Raw genomic sequence first — 23,631 nt, forward strand, 5'->3', positions numbered from 1 at the left:
AAGTATATAAAAACGAATCTATACAGAGAGACTAATGTCACATAACTTATCTATTTTTAGAGTTGTGCAATGATGGGTCTGCAGGCCACGGCAGGAAAACGTAAACTGGAGGGAGGTGTGGGCTGCATGGAGTTCGACATGGATATGGGCGAGAGCCCATCGAAGTTAGGCCGGGTGGAGGGTAGCTGGTGGGCGATGGAGGATAGTTACACGCCCCCGCTGAGTCAAACGCCGGCTTCTTATTACGATATGGAAGTGAGTTCGCCCTGCCTGCAGACAAATCCTTGTCAACCGACATCGGCAAGTCAGCAGCAACAGCAACAACATCAGGCGGCACAGCAACAGCAGCAGCAACAGCCGCAGTCGTCGACGCCAACGTCAGCGCCACCGCCGTCTACGGTGGCGCATCTGCACCATCATCCGCAGCACTACTATCATCATCAGCGCGGACCTAGCAGCCCGGTCGGTAACAACGGTTACAGCCAACTGTCGAGGCCTCAGCCGCAGTGGGGCGCACCTCATCATTACGAGCCGCCAACGATACGGCGAGAAGAAAATGGAAAGAGTTATTTGGAGCTTGGTTCTAGTTATCGAGCGAACGAGAGGTGCTGCGAAGGTTCGAGGTCAAGCTGGTGTCGACGAGGTAGAGCGTGTTACAGACAAAGGCGACTAGCCGTTTTAAATATTTCGATGTGCAAGCTGGCGAGGTATCGCCAATTTCCGGATCCGAGCCTTCATCGATCGGTTCTCATCTGCAATACACTGAGGCATCTAGAACGCGAGATGGAGAGGGACAGAAGTCCGCCGCCCATGGAGCCGGTTATACCGGCACCGATTGCTCAACTTCAACCTCCTGAGCAGGGCAGGTTAACACCGTTCCCGATGCCACCAACGTCTTCGAACGAGACAGACGTCGATTCCGGCATCGGCGATAGCGACGACAGCCGTTCCATCAATTGGGGCAGCGTGCTGTCTCTCTCGAGTCAATCGCCGCTGGATCCATTGAACAACAACGAGTTACTGGATGTCGATATCGGCCCAGACCTAGATTTAGACTTCATGCCTGGATGGAAGCTGACGCCCCTGTCCGCGGACGATATCCTTAGAAGTACGACGGCGCAGGAACAGCAGCATCATCAGCATCAACAACATCATCATCATCAACAGCAGCAGCAGCAGCAGCAGCAGCAGCAACATCTGGCTCCAGCTAGCGGCAGCTGCGCTAGTAGCAATGTCGGAAACGCCTGCGTCAGCACTGGCAGTAGCAGTAGTACGCACGAATCGTTAATGTGCGTTGGATCATAGCCCCCGATTTTGACGTCGATGAGTCATCTCATCGATTTTTACCCGCTGATGCCGCAGAGTAAATAAAAACAAAAAGTGACAAAAAAAAAAAAAAAAAGAAACAAACGCGGCAACAAACTCGCAAAGAACCACAAATCGCAGAAACGAGGTAACTCGCCCGCCTCTCCGATATGTGCGACGCCTGGTCGGCGATTCTCCAGGAGGTCTTCTTTTTCTTATTTATTACCGTTCGTGTCAATTACGCACCGATCGATTATCTCGGTTACATTCTACTTGTAGCATACCGATAACCAGCATGGGTGGTCTACCGATTGTAGGGAAGAGAGAAAGAGAGAGAGAGAGAGAGAGAGAGAGAAAGAGAGATAGAGATAAAGATAAATAAAGAGAGAAAGGGTACGCGTCGCGTTACCCTGTGTTCGCAGGTGCAGCCGCCACGGAATTCATGGCCCATCGGCAGTGCTTCAAATGCGAAGCAACCAGAGGTGATTACAATTTATAAACCGACGAGTAAACTCGATCTCGCCTTGTTCCAATTATCCGCTACGATTCGACCTTTTATACTTTATCAGGTTTTCATTTCGAATCGTTCGAATTAATCGAGACCGTTTTATGAAACTGTTTACTTCGAAAGTTTTCTACTTTATATACATGTACGCGTTTGAACGTACGAATTACATTGGAAAAATTCGAGTTTTCACGCGATGGAACAACGCGAGGTCGGGTCCTCTCATTCGGTCATCAACAACCACCTCGAAACGAGCATGGCTATACTATATCGAAACGATGTGTTTTTGCAGCTGCACCTGCGAATTCAGCGGCGCATATCAGTTCCCGAGTCGCTCGAAATGTCGTCACCGGCGGCACGTCAGACACGAAAGAGCGAGAATAGCGTGATAGAGTAAAACAGAAAAAAAAAGAAAGAAAGAGAATAGTGAGAGAGCGAAAGAAAGCGAGTGAGAGAGCGACAGGGAAAAGAGATGTAGAGAGAAAGAGTTGGAAAAGTCTCAGAGCTTTCAATGTTCACGCCCCCGGGCCGGCGATAGGACAAGTACAGAGGATCGGTGGTAACCTTCTCTTCGGCTCCTTAAAACAACGACGATAAAGCGGCACGAAACCCCGACAGAGACCTACGTATGCACACAGAATATAATCTAATTGTTACATTCGATAGAAAAGTGTCCTTCTCTTCTTTCTACCGTATTAACTCTCGCTATTTTTGTTTCTCTTGTTTTTGGTAACATCGGCACAGCGTGATACGCGTATATCGCTCGCCTAGCCGGCTGACGTTGAGAACTCTTCGGCGACGTCCGGCGTCGTTCGCGACAGCCAATCGAAATGGGGAGTGTCCATCATCATCGATCGATGTTTTCTCTTTGGATTAGAAAGACTATCCAGCCGACGATTAAATTAATGTCATACACTCTGACACACTAACGATACACTTACACGCGTAAGACATAACCGCCGTGGCCTATATCGTACACTGATACACGTACACGCACCACATGTACACGCCGTATACGCTCATATACACGTACATAGATACTATACTATATGTACATCAGGAGAGAGAGAGAGAGAGAGAGAGAGTGCGCGCGAGAGAGAGAGAGAGAGAGAGAGAAAGAGATATACAGGTTCGTACACGGAAAAGTCGATATGGTGCTAGGACGATCACACCCTGGTGCTTAATTCTGTACACACAGAGACACATGTGCGTAAGTTCGCACGGATCGCCTGCAGTCTTCGTTAAGAAGTCTAGATACGTCCTGACGTCGTGAACAGGACACACCGTGATCCAACGTATTTTCATCAGGATTCTTCGTACGAGTTATACGAAACTGTTTGGCTTGGGCACCTTGAAGGACGTACGAACACTGGATGAAAATACGTTGGATGGAGAGACGCGTAACTGTGTTCTGGCGCACGATGCTAACAAATGTACCTGCATTTTAGAGATCGGGATAAATGTTGGGTCGCTTCGTGTCGTCGCGCGGAGGCCACTGCGCGCCACTGATCTCTCGTTAATAATTATGTACTATAATACTATTGTAAAATAGAGAGTGGCCGACGAGCAGTGAACGAACGCGACCAATGATTCATTTGGAACGGTGTGAAACGGTGGGGTTATTAAGCGAGGAGATGAAAAAGGTAGAAAGAAAACGAAAGAAAAGAGTAAAATAAAGTAAAATAAAACTCGACGATATGTACTTCGCGAAGAGGAACGGCGATCCGCGCGCGATCTCGTCCTCAACGTCCACTAACTGAAACCCAGCAGAGCAGCTATACTTAAATCGAAGATAAGCAAATGTGTAAAGCAAATCTATGAAGAAGCGACAAAGCGAATATAAGAAAAAGTAATTTATAAATCGACTGATTTACCTTGCGAGATAGCGGACAAAGAAAGAAAGAAGACGGAAGAAGATTCAAGTAACGAAGAAAAGGAAGCTCTAGCCGGCAACGTTTCGTCACACGAATTCATTTATACTGTAATTAATTGAGTGTTAAGCCGACGATGATGTATACACTTACACGCGACACGTACCGTTACAGCAAACTCATACGTACACGCGCCACACTTCTGTACGACACAAATGGACACGTCTATACACGAGATACGCTAGATACTTGGATGTATATAGAGGTACAACACTACGTGCTAAGCGTAATAATGATTAATACGAACCGTTTTCAGTTTTTCGTTCCTCTTCCGATAATCGTTTCTTTCTTTCGTTTTCCATCATTCTCCATCATCGTATTACCAATTTCGAATCTTTTTCTGGCTCTCGCGCGTTTCATCGACGCCTTTCTCCACTCGATTCGACGCCGTTATCCCGCGTTGCTTTCCGCTACGCTAATCGCCTCGCCTCTATCCGTTTCGTTCATTCGTTCCTCGCTTATTTCCTACGAAGAAAACAACGAGTAATATTACTTGAACGGCGCGCAGAATCTAGGAGAAGAACGCGTACGCGTGCATCGATCTCGAGCGGTTCGCCAACTTTCCTCGAAACGGCCAATGAGAACATCGTTCTTCCTGGTCGTCGTACACGGCGATGTTTGATCGAACGTTTTGTACATTCACAACTGTTTATACTGTGATCGCATTGTAAATATCATCGGAAAAACGAATATCGTTCGTAATAGAAAAAAAAAAAAAAAAGAAAAATTGTGCACGAATGAAAGGAGTCGTTGGAACCAAAAAGTTGAATAAAGACTGCGACGTTTAGTTTACGACGAAGAGCGATAGAAAGTAACATTTTGCGATCAAACGTCGGTCAGTAGATGTAAAGGTGGAAGAAGAGACGTGTTCTCGTGGCTTGTCGCGTCTCTTAGGATTCCGAATCGCTCGAGTTCTACCATCCTATCTACGACCGCGCGTAAGGTGTTAAAACGCGAGAAACGCATATGTACATGACACACAGACACACAGGCATACAGAAACAGATGCACACAGGGATGAAGCGCGCGTTGCGCGAGATTACGCTCGGTGCGTATGTGCGGCGGAGCGTTTTCAGGGAGACGATCGGTGTCGTTTTCTTGCATGGTGTACCAATCGGAACTGGCGTGAACGCACGTGTGACGTACGTACGCGAGATACATCAACGTGTGCTACATCGTTGAAAAATTCGTCCATCGCGTTGATGCATCTTTCCAAATACGTAACATGCCTTTCCGTGTTTTGCGATCGCAAGCGCTACCTCATCGGCTTGGTGTTCCGTGACGAGCAGGACGCCTTACAATTTCACTTTCGATACACGCTGTACTCGCCGATAAAACAAAATTCCAGCCAATCTACCGGATAGATGCGAGAAACGGGCGTTGACTGACGTATCGAATTTCGTTAATACGAAGAAGAGAACCGCGCACTGGTTACGCGTACGCGAACAAAATACTCATGCCTCTCGATCGCAACATTTTGTATCCCGTTCGGTCGAGTCGATCGTTCAACGGAATGCCAAGCACCGCGTTACGCGACACTAGACTCGCTTCTCGAGAGTGAAAGAAGCGAAAAAGGAAAAAAGAGAAGAAAAAAAGGAACTCGGGAGGCGACAAAATAATTTCGTATTTTTTACACGGAGCATCGCTGCGCTCGAACGCGACATTAAGTTACACGCGATTACACACACACAGTACATGTACACGTAACGAAGACTCGGTACCGATGGAGCGACTGCGAGTTCGGCGTTTGAGAATGGCGAGCGTGTCGAAGAGCGAAAGAGGACGCGAGTTTTTCTTTTCCTTTCCGTTTCTCTTCTCTCTCCTTTTTTTCTTTCTTTTTCTTTTTTTCAAGTCGTGGATCACGTGACGCAGCTTAGAGAAAAGGAAAAAGCGTGACCGTGCGAGAGAACGACGATACGAGTTCTAAACGCACGTATGTTTCGACGAGTGCGTGTTAATGTTAGAACGTGTTAAAAAGAAAACGATAAAAAAAGATGAATGATATAAAATGGGTGCGCGAGGAACACCTTCTTCCGATGGCAGGTGCAAGTAAAAAGAAACGAGCAACCGAGAAGGAGAAGACGTGGAGGAAAGGGAGGATGAAAGGTGAAAAGTTGTAAATAGTATAAATAGTACACGCGCAGAAGTACGTTTAAGCGAAAATAAAAGATGATATAATAGGTATAATGTGAAGAAAAATATACACATATAAGATATTATTATATATTATATATAAATAAGAAGTATATATATAAGATTATTATGTATATTTACCGTGGTAAATGATATACAAAAGCGGTGACGGGGACTCGCGCAATCTCGTTGTCGTGTTCGGATGATGTTGCTGTGATTCGCGGCTGGCCCACGCAACGATTTCCTGTTCAAATTCATTTCTGCTCGTAACACGCATATCCCGCCAGACATCTCGTTCTCTTTTTCTAACCGCACACACGAAAAAACACCACCACTCCGTTCTTGTCATCCGTATTCTACCATACGATACATGCTCTTCCAGATTGTTTTCACGTGTGTACGCATCCAATGTGGATGATCGCGTTCGATCGTCGTACGCATGTCGCCGCGAATTCTTTCTTCTCTCATCGTCCGTCGATCTTTCCCCTTTCCGTTTCTCGTCACTCGTCGCGTTTAACAATGATCAGTCGCGCGTAACGTATATAACAACAGCTAGGTACGGACAAGAATGCAGAGCCGATAGTCCCGGCAATGTTGCGTTTCTTCGCTCCTTACGAGACACAGAAGTTGCATCGTTCTCTGCTTCTTCGAATTTATTTATGTATACACGGTGGGCTGGTTGTAGAGCGTTTAGTATCGGGCTTTCTGTGCGCCTGTTCGTTGTTAGCATGAAAGGGAAAAGAAAAAAGAAAGAGAAATACATACGTTTTTGTTATATCGTCATTATTATTATTATTATTATTATTATTATTATTATTATTATTATTATTATTATTATTATTATTATTATTATTATTTTAAATATTAATAAATGTAAATTTTATATTGTCCTACGAAGAGTTAATGGAATTGGGCTGTCGCGAAGACGTACGATTTAAGTTCCTATTACCACGATATCTAACGAAGAATTAATTAAAAGAGCAATCTACACGATTAGAACGAACGAGTAAAACGCAGTGGAGCGACAGCAGCGTTCTCGTGTGGGCCACCTTGCGAACGCAACGTCCTCGAATCCTCCTATTTCTTTTCTTGTTTTTTCTTTTTTGTGCGATCACTATTATTATTATTCTTATTCTTATTCTTATTCTTATTATTTTTATTATCATTACTATTACTATTACTATTACTATTATTATTATTATTATTATTATTATTATTATTATCATTAGCGTTAATACCATTAATATTATTGATACTATCAACGATCGATCGTTTCTATCGAACGCCTTAACCGAACGCGAAAAGAGAACGGTCATTTCCTTTCATTCGGACGAAACGCGAACGAACGAGGCTGTAGGACGCCGCGGCCAGCGTGTGAAAAGCAAAATGATAGTCGACGAAAAAATGAGAAAAAAAATGAAAAAAGAGGGCGACAGAGGGGAAAGAAGCAGAAACGAGGACGGGTGACGGCAAGCCAGAGAGCCTAGATCTCTAACGGATCTCCGAGACTTTACGAGAGTCCCGCCGTGACCGCAAACCTAGGACACGAGGAAAGAACACACAACACTGTACATTGTAAATAGTAGCGCGGAGAAGACGGTTACAGAGAAAGACAGAGTTAATTAATTAAAAGATAAATGAAGGATAAGATGAGATGAGAGAACGAGCGAGCGAACGAGAGAGAGAGAGAGAGAGAGAGAGAGGAAAAAATGAAGAAAAAGATGAATTGGCGCCGGGCGCGTGAAGCGAATGCACGTTCCCGAGGGATGTTCGATTCTAAGGCGAATACAGTATGTAGGAAATTTTAAAAAGAGAGGAAACGATGGAAATGCGGTGAAACCGTTTTCCGGTATCGGATGAGATTTTCCATGGCGAAAATGCTCTTTCGTCGATTGCTCGAAATTAACTAGCGCCGTTAATCGCCTGAAATCGATGCATCCCGATGGGAGTACGTTCGCCATACGAGCCGCGTGTGCGGCCACTTTAATAGAGCTAGGACAAATTTTAAGATGCACGGTCGTGTATCTGCGAGACGTGCGCCGATCACTCGAACTGTCTTTCGTATCGTGTCGCAAGACTGCGTCTAAAATTAAAAAAAAAGAAAAAGCAAGTGGGGAAAAAGAGGGAGTGAGAGAGAAAAGAAAAAGGGAAAGTCGAGCTAACGTCAAACAAACGGAAACACCAGAAGAAAACATACACGCTTTAGGGAAAATAAAAACAAAGTAGAAAAGAGAGAAAGCGAGGCAATAGTTGCGCGTTTCACGCGGTTAGTGGGAAACGGAGCGCGAGGACGAAGGACAACAGGATCCTTGATACAAGCCGCGTCCGCGATTCGTTACTTTGCACGCGTGCTTTCCAATTAGCATGAGAACAAAGGAAAATGAAAGGAAAAATGTCATGGAAAGCACGAATCGCAATTACTCTAGTCCTAAGTGGTCGGCGCGTGCACGATGCGAAGAATTGCACGGTTCTCGAGTGGTTGGACACGTTGTGTATCTTTTCTTTTTTCTTCGTTCGTTTCTCGTATTTTGTTTTAAAAAGTTGTGTCGTTGTATCGCGTACCGTTTTACCAAAATATCGAGCAGCAATGAATCAGCAGCAACAGAATAAGAATGCAAACAACAAATTGCGGCGCAAAAAACGATTAACCTGAAGAGAAGTAAGAGGATAACGCACGATATGGACAACAACAACAAAAACTATCAAAAACAATAAAGAGTATTATTCTATATATAATTATGTGTTATATTTTACAATCCTTAAAATCCCCTACTATCCAGCCGTTTTCAAAGACTACCGTTTCTCCCCATTTTAAAGACGAGCAATTCAAGCCATATTTTATAACTGTACGAGATATCTAACATTATTATTTTACGATAATACAGTGAAAAAGTGTTCAGCACGTGAAAAATACAAATAAAAGTAAAAGTAAGAAGAATGTTGAACAACAGTCTCGCGTTGTCTTTATTACCCTATGAATGAGAAAATGTTACATGCTATCGAGTAGAGAAAGTAGAAGGAAACAAGTACAACTAAACTAACAACGACGTAATGTAATATCATCAAATATCGATATTTCTTCATCGTCGCCGGCGTCGGCTGTGTTGGTTCATTCAGTAGTTTTCGTAACATGACGTAATTCTGACTTATACAACTAGACCAGTTTACTGTTGATAAATCAAAACGGAATTCTTTTAAATCGGTCGCACCCATACGCGCTAAAATCTTCTTCGTATTATCTGTTCTTATAACTCGATCAGGTATTAGAAACTTTTTCCCGTCTGTGTAATTTATAATTACCTTTCTTATCAGCCTCATAAACCTACGTGCAAACAAATAACATTTTAAAATATTATAATTGGCAGCAGTAATAGCAGTAGTATCATTTTAGGACGATATTAGGTTGTCCGAAACGTGTCTTTCTTTTACAGATACATCTTTATACGAACATGAAATCTAATCAGTCGAACGTTGTGATGCTTATTTTGATAGAACGAAATTGATTATACGTCATTCGATAAAATAATATAAAACGGAAAATGTCGTGCATCCATTATTTCCTTATAAAACGAAAGAATCTTTTCGGACGATCTAATAGTATTAACTTAAGAGGACAAGTGTACAGATAATCTAATTAAGTATACCATGATCGAACATGGAAGATGTCCTCGTCTAAAATTATAAACTGAAATTTGAAGTTAGGACTTACATTGGCTTCTTTCGTCGAAATACGAGGTACGCGTCAGCAAGTAAACCAGGAATAAGATTAAGTAATGTAAAGAGAAAAGTGAAAATATAAAAATTGTTAATATATAACAGGAACGGATAGCGGATCATTTCGGGCGATGGATATTTGTGTGCATTTTCCAGTGTAACTTCCGTCAGCAGACTGTTATTAACAGGATTCCAATCGCTATTTGCAAAATTATACACTCGTGGTTCAGACGATTCCCTTTAGAAGAAAGGAAGGTTAATAGAAATATTCATTTTCATCTTAAGTGTTTCATTATGTAGAAATGAAAAAATACTGTTTACTTATCAATCTTTTGGCTCGTTTTAACAGTATAAAATACCTATTTGTGACGTAGTCCCATATCGCTGCCAAAAGGCCATTAGCCGTCATATCAACCGGAATTAGATCCAGAGAATAACTATTGATATCGGCCTCGAGCACATTAATGAAACCCGCTCTTACTGCCCTTGCCGTAAGTATCGGACCATTTCTATTTCCGATCCACCCTACGATTGGTTCATTGTACGCACCTATGACTATGGAAGATATAAATAATATAATAATAAGTAATCTAAATATTCTCGATCTCTGGGATATGTTTAAGCAGGGGTGTAAATACTATAAAGTAATTGGACATACTGATGCTAGGTCTGTACACTATACAAGGAAGCGACTCTCTTATGCCAAAAGTCTTCACTATATCTTCAGCAGTGGCTTTGCTAAAGGGATATAGATTTATCCAGCTTCCTGCGATATCGCGCATTGATGCCTCTGAAAGTCCAGTTTTGGTTTCTTCGTCGACTTTTATCACGTCTTTGATCAGCTTCATATCAGCCGGAGGAGGGTAAAATTTTTCTTCCACTATTATGTTATAAGGATTAGAATATGCGGTCGAAATGTAAGCGAATATCTCCAAGTGAGAGCACTCCGTCGCTAGTTCCAATAGCTTTTGCGTGCCAATCACGTTTATTCGGAAGATACAAGACGGTTTTGCGTCAAAACGCACGTCCGATGCGTTGTGAATTATTATATTCACGTTCTCCAGCAAACGCCGACGGTCTTCTGGCGATAAACCTAAGTCGCTTTCCTGTAGATCACCGTAGATCGGCTGCACTTTTTCCATAAAATTCGGATTTGATTCGCGTAATGTATCAAATATCTGTAAATAGTACGACGATATGTGGATTATTTTTTAATTTCAATTGTATAACTGATTTGTTTATAATTGTTTTTAATAATGCCATGCACGTAGAAGTTATACCAGAGAATAGACCCTGTATTTCGTCTATCAGGTCTGTAAGTATGAAACCGGAATTTGCCTATAAATGATGCCATCGATGCCAAAAGTCTTTCTTGACATCTGACAAACATTTTCGACTCAGAACAATGCAAGTTTCATACAACAGCATAGTTTGTAATAGCGTTGAACATCGAATTTTGTGCCTGGAAACTACGATTTGCTGTTACCATTTAAAGAAAACTGCTGCAGAATCGCATCGAATGTTTGTCGAAACTTACGGCGAGCATGCTCTTGGTAAATCACAATGCTTTGAGTGGTTTAAAAAATTCAGAAGTGGCAATTTTGACGCGAGGAACGAAGAACGTGGAAGACCACAGAAAAAGTTTCGAGACAGCGAATTGCAAGCATCGTTGGATGAGGATGACGCTCAAACGCAACGACAACTCGCTGATCAATTAAACGTGACACGAGAAGCCGTCTCCATGCGTTCGAAAACCATGGGAAAGATCCAGAAGGTGGGAAAATGGGTTCCACGTGAACCGAATGAAAGACAGCAGGAAAACCGAAAAACCACTTGCGAAATGCTGCTCGCCAGATACAAAAGAAAGTCATTTCTCCACCGAATTGTGACTGGCGATGAAAAGTGGATATATTTAGCTCCAGGCGCACCACCGACAAATCGCTATGGACGGAAGACAATGCTCTGCGTTTGGTGGGATCAGAAGGGTGTGATCTATTATGAGCTGTTAAAACCTGGCGAAACCGTTAATACTGAGCGCTACCGACAACGAATGATCGATTTGAATCGAGCTTTGCGTGAAAAACGACCAGAATATCGAAAAAGGCAACACAAAGTAATTTTGCTTCGTGATAATGTACCATCGCATACAGCAAAACCGGTCAAGGAAACGATCGAAGCGTTCAGTTGGGAAATACTTTCGCACGCGGCTTACTCACCAGACTTGGCTCCGTCCGATTACTATTTATTTGCATCGATGGGACATGCACTTTCTGACCAGCGCTTCACTTCTTACGAAAATGTACGAAAATGCCTCGACGACTGATTTGCCTCAAAAGAGCGACAGTTTTTTTGGCGTGGCATCCACCAATTGCCAAACAGGTGGGAAAAATGTATAGCTAGCGATGGACGATACTTCGAATAAAATATTTTTAATCACTTTCATACAATAAACGTGTATTTTCTATACCAAAATTCCGGTTTCATATTTACATACCTGGTATTTTATTCGTTTCAATCAGTACACCTATTAGCACTAAATAATTTCTTTGTGACAGTTGTTACTTTTTCGACCGCAGCTTGAAAAGCAGGTAGTTTTAATGGATTTTTTTACCAATGTTAAATGATTTTCTTCGATATTATCATCGCCTTCTAGTGTCATGTAGTTCTTTGATATTGTATCACAGTTGCTTTACTTACATTATTTGCAAAGCATTTTTCCAATCGCTCTTTAACTCCCATGTTCTTTTTCTCTCGAATCATAAGGTAAATTTTACTGATTTCAGTACATGTACGCAGGATTTTTTCCAATATGATGATGCCAAGGTAACCAGTGCACCCGGTAAGCAGTATCTGTTTGCCAGCATAAAATCTCCGTATCTGACTTTCGCAATTTTTCTTTTCTTCGCTTCTTAGTTGTCGATTTCCTTCTTGTTTAATCATTTTTCCCCTTTTTCTTTCCCAATTTTATTACTTCGGCTTCTTTAAAGATGATATAGTCACACTCACTGAACGATGTAAATTTTCGTTGCTCAGCTTGTAATAATCTAGTTGTATTGTATAACGGTTTAATAAATTACTAATAAATAGATGTAATAATTGAGCTACTTTCGGTCACGATATACGCTTTCGACGGAATCGTGGAAAGATTGTGCAGTGATAAAGCAATTTCACAGATCTTTTATAGACCGTGATTTACAATTCTAATACCATAAAATGATAATAAATCATATATTTCAAGAAAGCGAACAATTACAGCTATGTATAGTGTTACGATGTGCATATCATAAATTAAGTATCCCGATTACGTATGTATTTTGTACCGACATTTTAAATGAAGGATTTGAAAGAAAACATTTCCGAAAAACTTGCAGTAGCGTGATTATGTGATCTGATCTACTGTTATATATAACCACACACACACATATATATATATATATTTATACATAAATACTAGAACATAATTAAGATATCTCGTGATTATATTTAGAATGAAAACATTTCCTATTTGTAGTAGTTGTGATTTTTACTGTAGTAGCTACAATTTATACTACATTAATATATACAGTACGACTGTGATATTTAAATTATTGAATAATATCAATATTAGAATGGTATTTACGTAATGTTGATCGCATCGTTATTCTTTCTGCAATTTAAAAACTGTAATCATACAGAATATTTAAGTTGTTTAAAAGTTACTTCAGATGATTATATTTATCGTTATATTAACAGGTTGCGGACGGTACGCCGTGAAATATACTTCACCATAATTCCCGATTAGCTTTTACAAATATAATGTTTATAAAATGGAAAACGTCGATTCATGTTTCCTGTCCCTAATATTTTCATAATGAATGTTTTTTTCATATCTGGCCTATGCTTTATTTATTCCTCATTGTATTTCTGTTATTTCTTCTCTTTCGCTATTTGTTTGATGGCATTCCGTTTCTGCAACCATGAACTATTGAACTATAACAACTGAATAATAAGTGTTAGCTGTACATAATTATCAAACTGATTTAATCTGATTTTAATCAACTTTCCAGGAACCAAAGTTCGCGTTGACATACAATAAAACGATTAAATATATATTTTAGTTGCAAAAAATATTGGCTCACACACACTTTTCTTATTTTTTTTTTTTTTTTTTCGTAGCTTAAATCACTACTTGAAATGTTTAGAAATAAAGACCGATCATAATTAACGAGAACATTGGTACTGCAAAATTTGTAATATACTAATTTTTCATTCTTTATATTAGTAACATAAATCAACATAAAACTTGAAATATAGAATCAAAATGTAGCTGTGATAATTTTATGAACGATGTACTTCCTCTAAAAACGTGTATAAAAGATATATAACAGACAATAGATGATGATAATTTGTTAAAAAATACATTTCCTCTTGAATGTCCTGCAATCTTTCACAAAATCTGATCTGTTGTACATTATACAAAATATTAAACTTGTTCTTACTTTCACGTCATTTTTCTCTCCTCTTAAATCGACCTAATTGTACAAATGTTTGCAAAATTTGCAAACAGTTTCGTTATTACACGAAAGTAGATATGTGTAAGCATTTACTAATTATCTCGTATCTAAAATTGTATGACCTGTTTCCTAAAAAAAAAAAAAAAAAGTTTTATCACATAAGTTATTAGAAAGAAAAAAAAAATAAAAATAAACTCATCTTAATGAACTTTATACGTATTGCAACATTTTAGTTCCGTATTTATTTTTTTTTTTTATTACATTTCTTTTCTTAACTTATTTGACTTTTATCCTTTTCATTCTTAACGAAAACATCTATTGGACAGAATAACTTAATTGTACAATATCTTAATTTGTACATCACATATCTATCGTTAGGATATCCAGTGTAAATAATGTACAATGTAAAATATTATTTAATGTTTCACATAGAAATTTTGTAAATATTTTAGATTCAATTTAGTAATATTTTCAAACAATCGAAATTCGTTCTTTTTTAAAAGGATTGATTCTAGTGACATAAAATCTAGTTAGCCACGGTATCTTCAAGTAGAAAAAAATGGTGAAGTTGGCAACAAACATTTGGGAATATTTTAGTAATTTAGTTTGGCAACATTAATTGACGATCAACTCTTACGAGTGTGCACTGTAACTTCATTCGTTCGGCAACGATGGCGGCAGACCTTGATCAGTTTCAACAGCTTTTAAACACACTTCTTAGCACGGATAATGATACCAGAAAGCAAGCAGAGGTGCGTATATACTTCCTAATTTTCATACGCGTATTTTACGTATATTAATTTGCCGAAAAACGAAAATACTAGAAAACGGGATACTTGGTTTCTCGAGCACGTTGCCAACGTGTTGTCAGAATATGCATGTGGATGCCGTTCGATGGTCATTGCTGTTAAATCACTGTTTTATTTTGGATCTTATTATAAAATATTTTTATGTAGCATTAATACAAACAGTTACGTGGTAGATACGATTAATAACTGTAGTGAATACTGACAAGTGTTTAGAACAACCTAATAAAATCCAAAATGGTGTCGTGCGGTGGCATGCACCCCTCGAACCTTTTACGTAGGTCCGTGTCACTTTCAACGTGATACGAATGCACGTTTTAACCAAAATTTTTTACGATTTTTCACAGTGTTTATATAATTTTATTATAATACTAGGAAACAAAGCAGTCTCATTTGAAACTAAATAACATGTAATATATAGCTTAATTACGTAGAAGGATTCATAATTTCTATATTTCGCTTTCCCGCCTACACGAGATCATTTTCTACTGGGATTCCGGCATTTCTGGACCTGTTTGAATCATGAAAAAATACCTTCTTTCAGACGAACGTTTTTAATCTTTCATGCATTTATAGTTATTTTATGATAATTATTAAAAGTAAATTATAATATTTCCAATTTTCTTATTATGTATTTAGCACACGTATATATAGTAGAACATTAAAAAAACGTGTCATTATAAGGCACCATGTGTTTCTTTTTCTTTAAAGTTTTTTTCTTGGTAGTTATTAACTATTAAAATATAAAGTATAGGTCACTAAATAACTACCGTAATTTCTCATTAACATTAAATTATAAATGCAGCAGTAATTATTAAACATATGAATATTTTATTAATATAATAAGTTATCTTTTCCTTTTTAAAACCGAAAAGTCTATTTGTAACAAATTAGATTATGTAATAAATGTGTATACATACCTATATGTATATATATATTTCATATTGTAGGAGGCATACAACAACCTCCCAGTGGATAGTAAGGTGACATTTCTTTTAAGCGCCTTGTGCAATGCCACCCTTACAGAAGAAATGCGTGCTATGGCTGCCGTCTTGCTACGTCGACTATTTTCTTCTGAATTTATGGATTTTTATCCTAAAGTAATTATGCCTTTATTGTATTTATTTTAAATAGAATATTTATTTTTTGTGAAAATGGAAGAAGGTTTGTTACATTTAAAACAAAATTTTTATTTGGAATAAATACATTTTTTACATTTTTATATGAATATATGAGATATTGTTCTACTCTTACTACTATCACATATAGCAAATTGTTGACTAAAATAATTTTTAATCATATAATACTTTCTGTAGTTTATGCCAGCAACTACTGCCAATGATAAAGTGACCTATTGTATGTCGTGAACTATAAACCTATTTCATTTATTAAATTGATATTATTTGTATAAAATATAATATATATATATATATATATATTGGAGCATTTAACAAGTACTAAACAAAATGTGTTAAAAGTTCCTAATAAAATAATTTTTAAATGTTTGCTACATGTACATAAAACTTGAAAAATATAGTTTAAATAAAACAATACAGCCTTAAAATATCTTATAGCTTTCAGGTTTATAACTTTTAAGTTCTAGTTCTTCTAACGAAAGATATTGAAATTTCTATTTATGTCTTTCAGGTTTAATCTATGTTTGTTTAAATAAATGTTCCAACAGCTTATCAAAATTGCAGCTAATTTCATTAGAAACACAAAATATACATTGATTTGCATAAAATATTTCCATTGTTAGGACATAGATTAAATTTAAAACATCAAATAACAGGCAATTTATAATATTAAGTTTAAACTTATTATAATAAACATCAGAAATATTTTGCATGAAGTATTCCAATAAGTAGTTACGCACATATCATATAGTATACAATTTATTTTTCATAATGTATATAACATCAGCATCTTTGTGTACTCGTGGAAATGCAGTTGTTATATATATATATATATATTTGCCTAGATTCCACCAGAAGCACAAGCTCAATTAAGAGAGCAAATTTTATTATCTGTTCAAAGTGAACAGACAGAAACTATTCGACGTAAAGTTTGCGAAGTTGCAGCTGAAGTTGCACGAAATTTAATTGATGAAGATGGTAATAATCAGTGGCCAGAATTTCTGCAGTTCCTATTCCAATGTGCAAATAGTCCTGTACCAGCATTGAAAGAAAATGCTCTTCGAATGTTCGCGTAAGTTTATCGTATTTGTACTCCAAAAATAATGCCGTCTTAGATTATAATTTGTATAATATAAATCATACATATTTTAAATATATAGATCCGTCCCTGGTGTATTTGGAAATCAACAAGCAAATTACCTTGATCTTATTAAACAAATGTTGCAGCAATCTATCATGGACTCTGAAAATTATGAGGTAATGTAAAATTTGTTTTTCTGCATATAGATGTAAATTCATTTTATATTTTCAACATTTCATATGGAAGAATGATACGCGGGATACAAATAGCTAAGTTCCTCGTCATAGTTTCTTCCTATAATAAGATTGCCTTCTGATGACTGTAACTTGTGAAGTTTTAATTTACAGACAGATACGGGGCATACAAAAGTTAACTGAAATTTTGTTTACTCTGTATCATCTGTATTATGTTTTATTAATTCATATGTTATTACATACAATCACAATATCTTTTATTTCATAAATTTTATTTCAATGGTATAATAACTACAATGATATTTACTACAGGTCAGATTTCAAGCAGTAAGAGCAGTTGGAGCCTTTATCGTTCTTCATGATAAAGAAGACAATATACAGAATCATTTCTCAGAACTTCTACCAGCAATTGTACAAGTAATTGCTCAATCGGTAGAAATGCAAACAGATGATGCTCTTTTAAAAGTTTTGATCGATTTAGCAGAATCAACACCCAAATTTTTGAGATTACAATTAGGAAATATAATGGAAATGTGTATGAAAATATTTTCAAGTGAAGATATGATTGATTCATGGAGACAATTAGCATTGGAAGTATTAGTTACACTTGCAGAAACTGCTCCTGCAATGGTACGTAAAGTTGGTGGGAAATATATTGCGTCTCTAGTACCACAGGTGCTAAAAATGATGACAGATATACAAGAAGATGAAAAATGGAGTTTTTCGGATGAAATTGTTGATGATGACAATGACAGTAATAATGTTGTTGCTGAAAGTGCTTTAGACAGATTAGCATGTGGTTTAGGTGGTAAAACTATGTTACCACAAATTGTACAGAATATTCCATCAATGTTAAATAACAGTGACTGGAAGTACAGGTAAATATCTTAAAAATATTTTGATTTAATTTCAATATTTGTAATTATCACAGAATAGTCAGCGATTGTGTACTTCGTGCATATAATTGCGTTACATCTGTGATAGAGTAATCATCGGGATTATTCTCAATTTTATCTATCGTTTTGATATATGAAGTTCGAGATTCTCGATGGGTGTTCTTAAATAAGAGAGTTGATAGTAATGTTTCAATATTACTGTCATAGGCATGGAACAAACATTTATATTTTCGAAAATCTACTAAGTATAGCTTATGAAATTATAGTAATGAATGTTACCAAAAATTTATTTCATAGGCATGCTGCTCTTATGGCAATATCAGCTGTTGGTGAAGGTTGTCATAAACAAATGGAAGTAATATTACCTCAAATCATGGATGGAGTCATACAATATTTACAAGATCCTGTAAGTTTGATTATAATGAAATCCTTTTTAAACGCCATGAATCGAGTCAGCAGTTATATTTAGGGCATAAATATAATAGCGTTACGTTCATGGTAGAGTACAACGAAGGATTTGGTATTTATACATTGTCGTTCTGACAGTATGTTTATTAAAATACTTCCTTCGAAGTTCTCGGGAGAGAGTTGGTTATTTATTATTAAATAACCATAGTCATGGAACACACACTCCATATGTAATACGTATACATCATGTTTATCTATTGCACGAGATTACCCTTTCCTGTTTATTGATTACATACTTTTTCTAGCATCCTCGTGTAAGATACGCAGCTTGTAATGCAGTAGGTCAAATGTCAACTGATTTTGCACCTATATTCGAAAAAAAATTTCATGACAAAGTCATTCCTGGATTATTAATGGTGTTGGATGATAATGCGAATCCAAGAGTTCAGGCTCATGCCGGTGCAGCCCTCGTAAACTTCAGTGAAGATTGCCCAAAAAATATATTAACACCATACTTAGATGCTATTATGGCTAAATTGGAGTCTATTCTTACTGCTAAATTTCAAGAGTTAGTTGAGAAAGGCACTAAACTTGTCCTTGAACAAGTAAGCATATTGATTATATATAGTCAAATTAGAATAGTGCATGTATAATTGTAAACTATTATTATTTTCCTTATAGGTAGTTACAACTATAGCATCTGTTGCTGATACATGTGAAGAACAGTTTGTAACATATTATGATAGATTAATGCCATGTCTAAAATACATTATTCAAAATGCTAATCAACAAGAACATAAAATGTTACGTGGTAAAACTATTGAATGTGTGAGTCTTATAGGACTTGCAGTAGGACCTGAAAAGGTATAATAAATATGATATAATATTAAATCCATTGACAAATTGTAATAAAATATTTTAATGTTACTTTTTTATAAAATTGTTATATAACTAAACCTTTTATGGTTCTATAGTTTATTGCAGACGCAAGTGAAGTTATGGATATGTTATTAAAAACACATTCAGAAGGAGATCTTCCAGATGATGATCCACAAACTAGTTATCTAATATCTGCGTGGGCTCGAATTTGCAAAATTCTTGGTATGAAGTTGAAGCTTTTATATTTTGCTAAACTTCTATTTGAACTGGTAAAATGTTGATCTTAGTATGTTAAGATATATTTAAATAGTAAAAATTAATTTCTTTAGGTAAACAATTTGAGCAATATTTGCCATTGGTAATGGGTCCAGTTTTACGTACAGCAGCTATGAAACCTGAAGTAGCTGTTCTAGATAACGAAGATATGGAAGGTCTAGAAGATGTTGATTGGGAATTCATCTCTCTTGGTGAACAACAAAACTTCGGAATTAAAACTGCTGGCTTAGAAGACAAAGCCTCTGCCTGCGAAATGTTAGTTTGCTATGCACGTGAATTAAAGGAAGGTTTCGCAGATTATGCAGAAGAAGTAGTACGGCTAATGGTTCCTATGTTGAAATTTTATTTTCATGATGGTGTTCGAACAGCAGCTGCTGCAAGTTTACCATATCTTCTAGATTGCGCAAAAATAAAAGGTTAATTAATAATTGTCCAAAATAATTAATTGCTCACATTTAATTCATTGATATTTTCTTTGTATTATAACTACGAGTAATAACTAAATTACAGGTCCACAATATCTTGAAGGGATGTGGGCGTATATCTGTCCCGACCTGTTGAAAGCAATTGATACAGAACCTGAACCTGAAGTTCTGCTAGAAATATTATATTCGTTGGCTAAATGTATCGAAACCCTCGGTGCCGGTTGTTTAGGAGCACAACCCATGGCTGAACTGTTACGTATATTAGATAAATTACTTAATAAACATTTTGAAAGAGCAGTAGCTAGATTGGAGAAACGTAAAGATGAAGATTACGATGAAGTAAGGCTTTGTATAAAGATTTAATATAAAATTTAACTGTTGATGTCAATAGCTCGAAGTTTATATTCACATTATAGGTTGTTGAAGAACAGCTTGCTGATGAAGATAGTGAAGATGTATATACTCTAAGCAAAATAGCAGACATTTTACACGCATTGTTTACTACTCATACATCATCATTCTTCCCTTACTTTGATCAAATTTGTGGACATTTTGTTAAATTGTTAAGTCCCGAAAGACCTTGGTCAGATCATCAATGGGCTTTATGTGTATTTGACGATATAATAGAATTTGCCGGACCCGAATGTGCAAAATATCAAGAATACTTCTTACGACCAATGATACAATACGTATCTGATAAATCAGCAGAAGTAAGACAAGCAGCAGCTTATGGTTGTGGCGTTTTAGGACAGTACGGAGGAGAAGCGTTCGCTCAAGCATGCGCAGAGGCTTTGCCTAGGTTAATGGATGTTATAAACGATCCAGAATCAAGATCACCTGAAAATGTCAATCCTACAGAAAATGCTATATCTGCAGTTACAAAAATTCTTAAATATAATAATAAAGCAATCAATGTTGACGAAATACTTCCTTATTGGTAAGATTTTGATTTTCATATGATAATTTATAAATATTACGCGTAATTAATCACATATTTCTAAATCTCTTATGTATCACTACAGGGTCTCTTGGCTACCAGTGGTAGAAGACGGAGATGAAGCACCCCATGTTTATGGATATTTATGTGATTTAATCGAAGCAAACCATGTAATAGTTTTAGGACCAAATAATGCAAACTTACCTCGGTTAATAAGTTTCTTTGCAGAAGCATTTTGCAAAAATGTTGTATCGACAGATAATCCTGTTATGGGTAGAATTCTTAGTATTGTTAGACAAATACAGGTATAAGCAAATGCAACATGAAGAATATTATACAAGATACATTTTTTACTATAACGTATTTACATTCTAAAAAATCTATTTTTTGTTTCAGAACAACGAGTCTATGTTCCAGGCATGCATAAATGCATTAACTGCAGATCAACAACAAGCATTGCATGAGGCAATTCGTGCACAGCCTACTAATTAGCCATTTGCTTTTATTCTCCAACCATAACATTTAATATAAAACGAAACAAAACAAAAAACACAGACATTTGCTTTAATAAAGTTCGTGGAGAAATCACAGATTTTAGGTAGCTACATTATACCTATGGAACAATTTCGCCAGCCTAATTATGAAGAGAAACAATTGTATGTAACTATTTGATATAACTCATATATTTGTTGATTGTATTTCACTAGTAAATACAATAGTTGTCTCATTTCGTATTATTTGGAATTATTGCGAATTACATACAAGAAAACTTGTACTTGTCATTACTTGATAAAGTGTGATACGTTACGTATAAATCTAACAATATAAAATTCATTAAATTACAAAAGTGAGTTCGCACTGACGAAACTTATTATATTAATTATTTTTGTTCACTTCACAAAAATAACACAATTAAGTAACAAGTAGACATGAATTTATTTTTAATATAAAAAGATTAGAACAAAATTACATTTCCCGCCATTGCGAGCCGAACGATGCTAAAATCTTTTTCTGTGTTTTTTTGCTCTTATTCTTTTTCTTAATGCTTTGTAAATTGCATAGTATCTGTAATCGTTAACTCCATTTTTATTCTATGAGTATCGAAAAAGTAACACTTTTGTCATTGCGATCTCTTCGTCCCAATTATTCTCATTCTGAAACTACTTTTTTGGCAGAATAATAAAATTGCGGAAAATAGACTGGAAAAACACCAATTCATTGCCATTAAGCGATGGCATAATATATTGTGATTTAGGTATTTTTATTATTAAATTTAGGTACAGTAAATGTTATTTAATAATGATATCGATAATATTACAGCGTTGAAGTTATACAGAACTGTATACGAATGCCTTTAAATGAAACGTAATGAACTGCTCTAAGATGTTTTATGTTTCAATATAATAAATTATTTGCTAAATTCTAATTCAATGGACTGTATTAGAATGATAAATATACAGTTTTATTTTAACATAAAACATGTTTGATCTTGTAACTTTACAGCTAATTTACATTGATTTGTTACGCTTATTTAGCTGTAATTTTACTGTTTATTGTGTCGTTTAGAAATAAAAGATGACAATGAAATCAAGACATATTACTAAAGTAAGTTAAAAGGAATCAATGCGGGGCATTACGTTTCTTTCGGTTATTGTGTAATGACAATGTGAATTAAGAACAGTCGTGTAAAAAAAAAAATGATTGAGTGGAGTAATGTTACAATTTCCTGTTCTCGTTGCTATTTATTTGTACACAATAATTGTCATGGTATTTACTATTGCATGCAGATTTGCAATGGAAAATATATTCCAATTGAAGTCTGCGACTAGTTTGAACAAAATTCTTCTAAAATTTCTTTTATTACGATATATAAGAGAATAGAATGGTCGGACACTTATTTGTATATATATATATATATATATATATATCAAAGTATATGAATATTAAAACTAAGTACGTAAAGTTGAATTACATAAATGTAATTATTGATGATTGGTAGGCACTGCCTTATTGATTATTTCATGAAGACCAACATAAAGATCTTATGAAATAGATACAAGCAATGTGCGATTGTAAACATTTCATTAAGAATTATTGAAGGACTGTTTATGCGACATATTGTGACAAAAAAAAAAAATGTAAACGCAAAATCGGTATGAAAAAAGTAAAATTATAATTCTTATAATTATATAGAGATTATTTTAAAGTTATTATTATTCATTAAAATAAATCTCAGCTTTTTAATTGATTGTTTTGCTTTACCTTTCAAATCATGTATTTTGTAAGAAATAGAAATGAAATTTTTACAATGTGAAAAATAATATTGTGTGAAAATAAATCGTAAATGATAATCATCATTACATTATATTACATTTGATTTATGTTAACAAAAAAACATAATCAAATCATTGCCTAAATTTTATACATATATAATTTATACTCTAAAGTATAAGATTATTATTAGCAATATAAAAAATCAAATTTAAATCTAAATACGTATTATATAATATCA

At 36.3% G+C, this 23,631-nt stretch overlaps 2 protein-coding genes, 1 long non-coding RNA gene and 1 other non-coding gene across 22 annotated transcripts in view; 3 read left to right on the forward strand and 1 right to left on the reverse strand.

Moving 5' to 3' along the window:
- Positions 1-8,610, forward strand: part of LOC105666653 — a 410,566-nt gene extending 401,956 nt beyond the window's left edge. For 18 of the 19 annotated variants that reach the window (XR_007227027.1, XR_007227028.1, XR_007227038.1 and 15 more), the window contains one exon: positions 61-8,610. This is a non-coding gene — a long non-coding RNA (uncharacterized LOC105666653). The remainder of the gene's footprint in view (positions 1-60) is intronic. The other variant, XR_007227023.1, reaches the window with a different exon arrangement.
- LOC100648580 (fatty acyl-CoA reductase wat) lies at positions 8,575-12,742 on the reverse strand. The gene is made up of 5 exons (XM_012318132.3): positions 12,286-12,742; positions 10,247-10,766; positions 9,948-10,143; positions 9,584-9,826; positions 8,575-9,196 (listed from the first exon to the last, which is right to left on the reverse strand). Exons 1-5 carry the CDS (start codon positions 12,526-12,528, stop codon positions 8,842-8,844), a joined length of 1,557 nt encoding a protein of 518 aa, XP_012173522.2. The 5' UTR covers positions 12,529-12,742; the 3' UTR covers positions 8,575-8,841.
- Positions 12,743-14,687: 1,945 nt separating this feature from the next.
- On the forward strand, positions 14,688-23,047 carry LOC100645543 (importin-5). The gene is made up of 14 exons (XM_012318131.3): positions 14,688-14,833; positions 15,838-15,987; positions 16,869-17,095; positions 17,184-17,280; positions 17,611-18,176; positions 18,492-18,600; positions 18,908-19,207; positions 19,284-19,466; positions 19,577-19,703; positions 19,811-20,173; positions 20,268-20,521; positions 20,599-21,119; positions 21,205-21,424; positions 21,516-23,047. Exons 1-14 carry the CDS (start codon positions 14,753-14,755, stop codon positions 21,609-21,611), a joined length of 3,294 nt encoding a protein of 1,097 aa, XP_012173521.1. The 5' UTR covers positions 14,688-14,752; the 3' UTR covers positions 21,612-23,047.
- Positions 17,345-17,472, forward strand: LOC125386820. Its single transcript, XR_007227259.1, has one exon. It is a non-coding gene; the product is annotated as a small Cajal body-specific RNA 8 (non-coding RNA).
- Positions 23,048-23,631: the final 584 nt, after the last annotated feature.

The sequence above is a fragment of the Bombus terrestris genome, chromosome 17 (assembly GCF_910591885.1).
Source record: "Bombus terrestris chromosome 17, iyBomTerr1.2, whole genome shotgun sequence".
NCBI classification, from domain to species: Eukaryota; Metazoa; Arthropoda; class Insecta; order Hymenoptera; family Apidae; genus Bombus; species Bombus terrestris.